Source organism: Mus pahari, chromosome 23, assembly GCF_900095145.1.
Source record: "Mus pahari chromosome 23, PAHARI_EIJ_v1.1, whole genome shotgun sequence".
Classification (NCBI taxonomy): domain Eukaryota; kingdom Metazoa; phylum Chordata; class Mammalia; order Rodentia; family Muridae; genus Mus; species Mus pahari.
In genome coordinates, this window is record NC_034612.1 from 13,435,643 (window position 1) to 13,440,057 (window position 4,415).

Below are 4,415 nucleotides of genomic sequence, written 5' to 3' on the forward strand. Positions count from 1 at the left end.
TTCAGAAGAGCAGTTGGGTGCTCTTACCCACTGAGCCATCTCTCCAGCCCTAGTAACTCTTTAAAAAAAAAAAAAAAAAAAAGTGAGTCCTCAGATTTGTCCTGCCTGCCCTAGGAGGTATAACCAAGAATTTGTGGACATTTTCAGAAACCATCACCAGAATCATTCATTACTGGGAAGATATATGAAACCAATCCAGTTTCCTCTAATTGCATACTCTCCTGGGGATCACTGCAGCAGTGTGGTGATTTTCTGTACCCCATTCATGTTTTGTTTATATATGTATATGTATGCTTATATATATATACACACATATATATGCTTATATATGTATATATATGCTTATATATAAATATATATGTATAGATAATATAAACTTATAACGCACACATACACACACACATATATATAGGTTTTCTGACTTTATTTTTATTTTTTTAAGATTTATTTATTTTATTTATATGAGTATACTGTAGCTGTCTTCAGACACACCAGAAGAGGGCATCAGACCTTATTAAGGATGGTTGTGAGCCACCATGTGGTTGCTAGGATTTGAACTCAGGACCTTTGGAAGAGCAGTCAGTGCTCTTAACCACTGAGCCGTCTCTCCAGCCCCCCAAACTTTATATTTTTAATTAGAATTCTCTAAAGAACCTTTTTCTTCCTCCTCTATTTCTCTGATAAATCATTTCTTCCATGGTGATCTCGTGTCTGCTTACTTTCTTTCTTCGAAAAGACATAGTTATGTTTTGTCCTTACTTCCCAGGTTTGGATAACTTTTTTTTTCCTGGTTTTTTGAGACAGGGTTTCTCTGTGTAGCCCTGGCTGTCCTGGAACTCACTTTGTAGACCAGGCTGGCCTCAAACTCAGAAATCCACCTGCCTCTGCCTCCTGAGTGCTGGGATTAAAGGTGTGTGCCACCATGCCCATCTTGGATAACTTTTCTAATGACAAAGGCGACCTAAGACAATGTAAAAAAAAGCCAGGCGAGTTCGAGGCCAGCCTGTTCTACAAAAGTGAGTTCCAGGACAGCCAGGGCTATACAGAGAAACCCTGTCTCGAAAAACAAAAACAAAGACAAAAAAAACCAAAAACCAACCAAAGAAAAAAAGACAATGTAAAAAAAAGTGCTCACCAAGCATGGTGGCGCACGCCTGTAATCCCAGCACTCAGGAGGCAGAGGCAGGCGGATTTCTGAGTTCGAGGCTAGCCTGGTCCACAGAGTGAGTTCCAGGACAGCCAGGGCTACACAGAGAAACCCTGTCTTGAAAAACAAAACAAAACAAAGCAAAACAAAAGTGCTCGACTGTACCTCAAAAGGCAAGGATAGCTAAACAGTGCCATTGAAGACAATGGTTCTGGGGATTCCAAAGCCCACTAGGAGCCTACTGCTGTATCGCCCGTGTGCTTGACCACGGGTGAGCCTTCTGTGAGATCAGAACAGAGAAACTCACTAGAGCAAGAATGGGAAGTCCTAGCTCCATAGCTCAGAACCCTGACCACATCTTCCCTCCTGTGCTCTTCTGCTAACATGCTCAAGGCCTTGGGTTCGATCCCCGGTGTTTCAACAAACAAAACTAAGCTGCTAGACCCATGCTTGGACCCTGTGAGTGAGCAAGTGGGATCAAGGCTTTGTGCTTCCAGCACGATGCTTGCTGTTGAAGGTTCCCAGATACTTTGAGAACCCCCTTCCATCCAGATACCCACGAACAACCTTACTACTGCTCAAGGACTTCTGCTCAAACAGCAAACCTTTATGTCTGCTGCGAAGAAGTCCCTATAGGATTGGTCGAACAGGTGACCTGGGAATGCAGTGGCAATTGTGCAGTGGACACTGAGTTACTGCCCTGTACCAGGTAGGACACTGAGTACCCCTGAGATTCAGTCATTGCCCGGGGAAGAACTGAGGTCAAACAGAATGATATCCAGCACAAGCCGGAATCCGGGTATGTCACCAAGCAGCTGCGTAACCTTGAGTAAGTGATTCAATGACTTCTTTCCTTAGTTTCCAGCCCACATACCAAAAGGACAGTGATTGTCCTTATGACCTGGAACAAAGATGTTTATCAGACACGTGATGCTGCTGGGATTATTTGCTCGTGAGTCTGTCCAGTAGAGGGAAAGGGCAGCAACATAAACTATTTCCAGAACGTTCCCAATCTTTGACTTCAACCCCCATCACAAACTCCAAAGCTGATTATGAGATCAGGTCAATATAATTTATTAAATAGACTCTGAGAGGGCTCCTCCGTGGAGCGTTAACAAACTCAGTACATAAATACCAATAAATAAATATAGCTGCCACTTCTAGTCCCTACAGGGTAGAAGAACAAGATTTCAGTGGACAGAATAAAAAAACCATATAAATAACATGACTAGTAACTACCGCACAGTCCCTTTGGAGTTAAGTCCTGGGTTGCAAGCTTGGCCCTCGAAGGACAGGCACTGCTGAGGACACTAGTTCCCCCCCCCTCACCCCCATCACTCAGCATATACTGTCCTCAGCCTGCAGTTTTGCCATGCAGTTTGAGAACTGCTTTAAAACCATAAGCACGAACATTTTACGATCGTAGGATTCGTCGGTGTTTCCAGGCACAGAAATGTTTAAATTCAGTGGGTTGGAACAGCTGATGTTTTTTAACCATCTTATGACCCAAGAAGTATCTACTGTGTTCTTGCTCAACACTTTAACTTTCTCCAGATGTGCTATGATGATTGAGATGTTGGTTAATGCTTCCCGGGCCAGGTTGAAACACGGCAGCTGTAGGGACTCATCCGCTGACATCCCATATGCCTCCTTTCTGGTCTGTAGAAAGAGGAGGTTTGAAATATTGTAAGGGAGATGTTTGTAACAACCCCTATGGCTCAGAACAGCTCATTTCCAGGGCTTCCTCTGTGTCTAGCTTGCCTCAGACCTTATCTAATTGGTACAACAGCCTTGTGAAGCTGGGGCCATCACTAACCCTGTGTCTACAGGGATGGAAGGCCTGGTTGGCTTATGAGCTAGAATACATGGCATACCCACCCAGGTTGGCTGTGGTTCCTAAGGGTGCTCCTACCCAATCTGCCCTCCTGTCCCTCTGCCCATCTGGCTGAGGCTGTCCCAACCATCTGCAACCATTTCTCAGAGGCTCAGTGACTGAGGTAAGAGGGGAAGGGGGTTTATCTGTGTCTCCATCCGTGTCCCTGTTACTTGCTTCAACTGAAGTTATCTAAGCAGTCCCAAGAAAATGAAGTATTCACACTTTCCAGGTCCTGTGCTATACCTGTGTCAGGCTCTGGCCAGGCAGAGGGCCCTCCAGGATGCGCCAAGAGCACACAGACAGTTGCCTAGTTAGTCAATGGCAGAGGCACCGGAGACCCGAAGGAAGATCCTCACGCTCTGCTTCCACTAGGACATCTTTTACTGCTTAAGACTGGCACTCATCGCTCTCGGGGGATTCCTGAATCAAGCTGGCCCATCTCTAAGGATGCCCTTCCAGCAAGAATGCTCGTTTAGTAGGGACTGTGAGCCGGACAGGTTTGAGATAAAGAATGCTGGGAGCACACATCCTGTAGTGTTTCGTAAGCTGCCGAGGTTTCAGTCCCTGAACCAGTCTACCTCTGCCTCTTCTGCTAGTGCATTTACTCCCTTGGGCACATTTCACCCCAACCGAATTCCATTGTGTCCCCATGCCTCTCTGGCTTCCGTAGCTGGCTTTATATTGAGAAAGGATAGCTGTGCTTAGGTAGCAAAATAAGACATTTTAAAGAAATGGTTAAGAAAAAAAAATCTCAAGGGCACTTACATAGTTTTCATAAAGATCCTTAGACTCTTGTTTCAAGTTGTCAAGTGTAATTCTTAAGTCTTCCTTCGGTATTGGGGCACCGAAGGACAAGCTGCAGATGGCCAGCCAGGTTCCTATACAGCCAAGCAGCACCAGGGCAGGCTTCGTTGGTCCTGGAGAAAAAGAAGGATACCATGGAGCTGATGGGTCAGATGCCCCTGCCCATCCCAGCTTCAGATACAACAGCCGCTATCCAGCAACCACCTGAAGCAGCCATTCCCTTCTCCTTCCCCTACTATGATAATAGCTGTGGAGTCAAAGCCATGATGAGCTACGGAGCCAGCGGTACCTGTGTGGAAGATCATGGCGATGGTAAGAGAGTGAGGAAGGCCTGCTTTGCCTGTGGGCTCGGGAGCCTGATGTGTTCGCCATGGCCACAGGCGATATATAAAGGGTTGTCGTGAGGAAGCAGATCAAAGGCCCGCCCATGGCAAAACCATTGCTCAGCTTTTCTCCAGAAAACATTTTCAAAAGGCTGCCAGCCTCGGCTCAACCCGGGGAAAAGCAGGGCTGGAAGGAAACGCTGAGGTTACCCTCAAGGCAAGGCAGAAGACTGAGTCACATGCACACACGCACGCGCACACACAA

General features: G+C 46.2%; 1 protein-coding gene across 1 annotated transcript; it reads right to left on the reverse strand.

The window, feature by feature from the left end:
• Positions 1-2,203: 2,203 nt before the first annotated feature.
• Positions 2,204-4,178, reverse strand: Il31 (interleukin 31). Its single transcript, XM_021187227.1, has 3 exons — positions 4,117-4,178; positions 3,789-3,940; positions 2,204-2,806 (listed from the first exon to the last, which is right to left on the reverse strand). Exons 1-3 carry the CDS (start codon positions 4,130-4,132, stop codon positions 2,486-2,488), a joined length of 489 nt encoding a protein of 162 aa, XP_021042886.1. The 5' UTR covers positions 4,133-4,178; the 3' UTR covers positions 2,204-2,485.
• Positions 4,179-4,415: the final 237 nt, after the last annotated feature.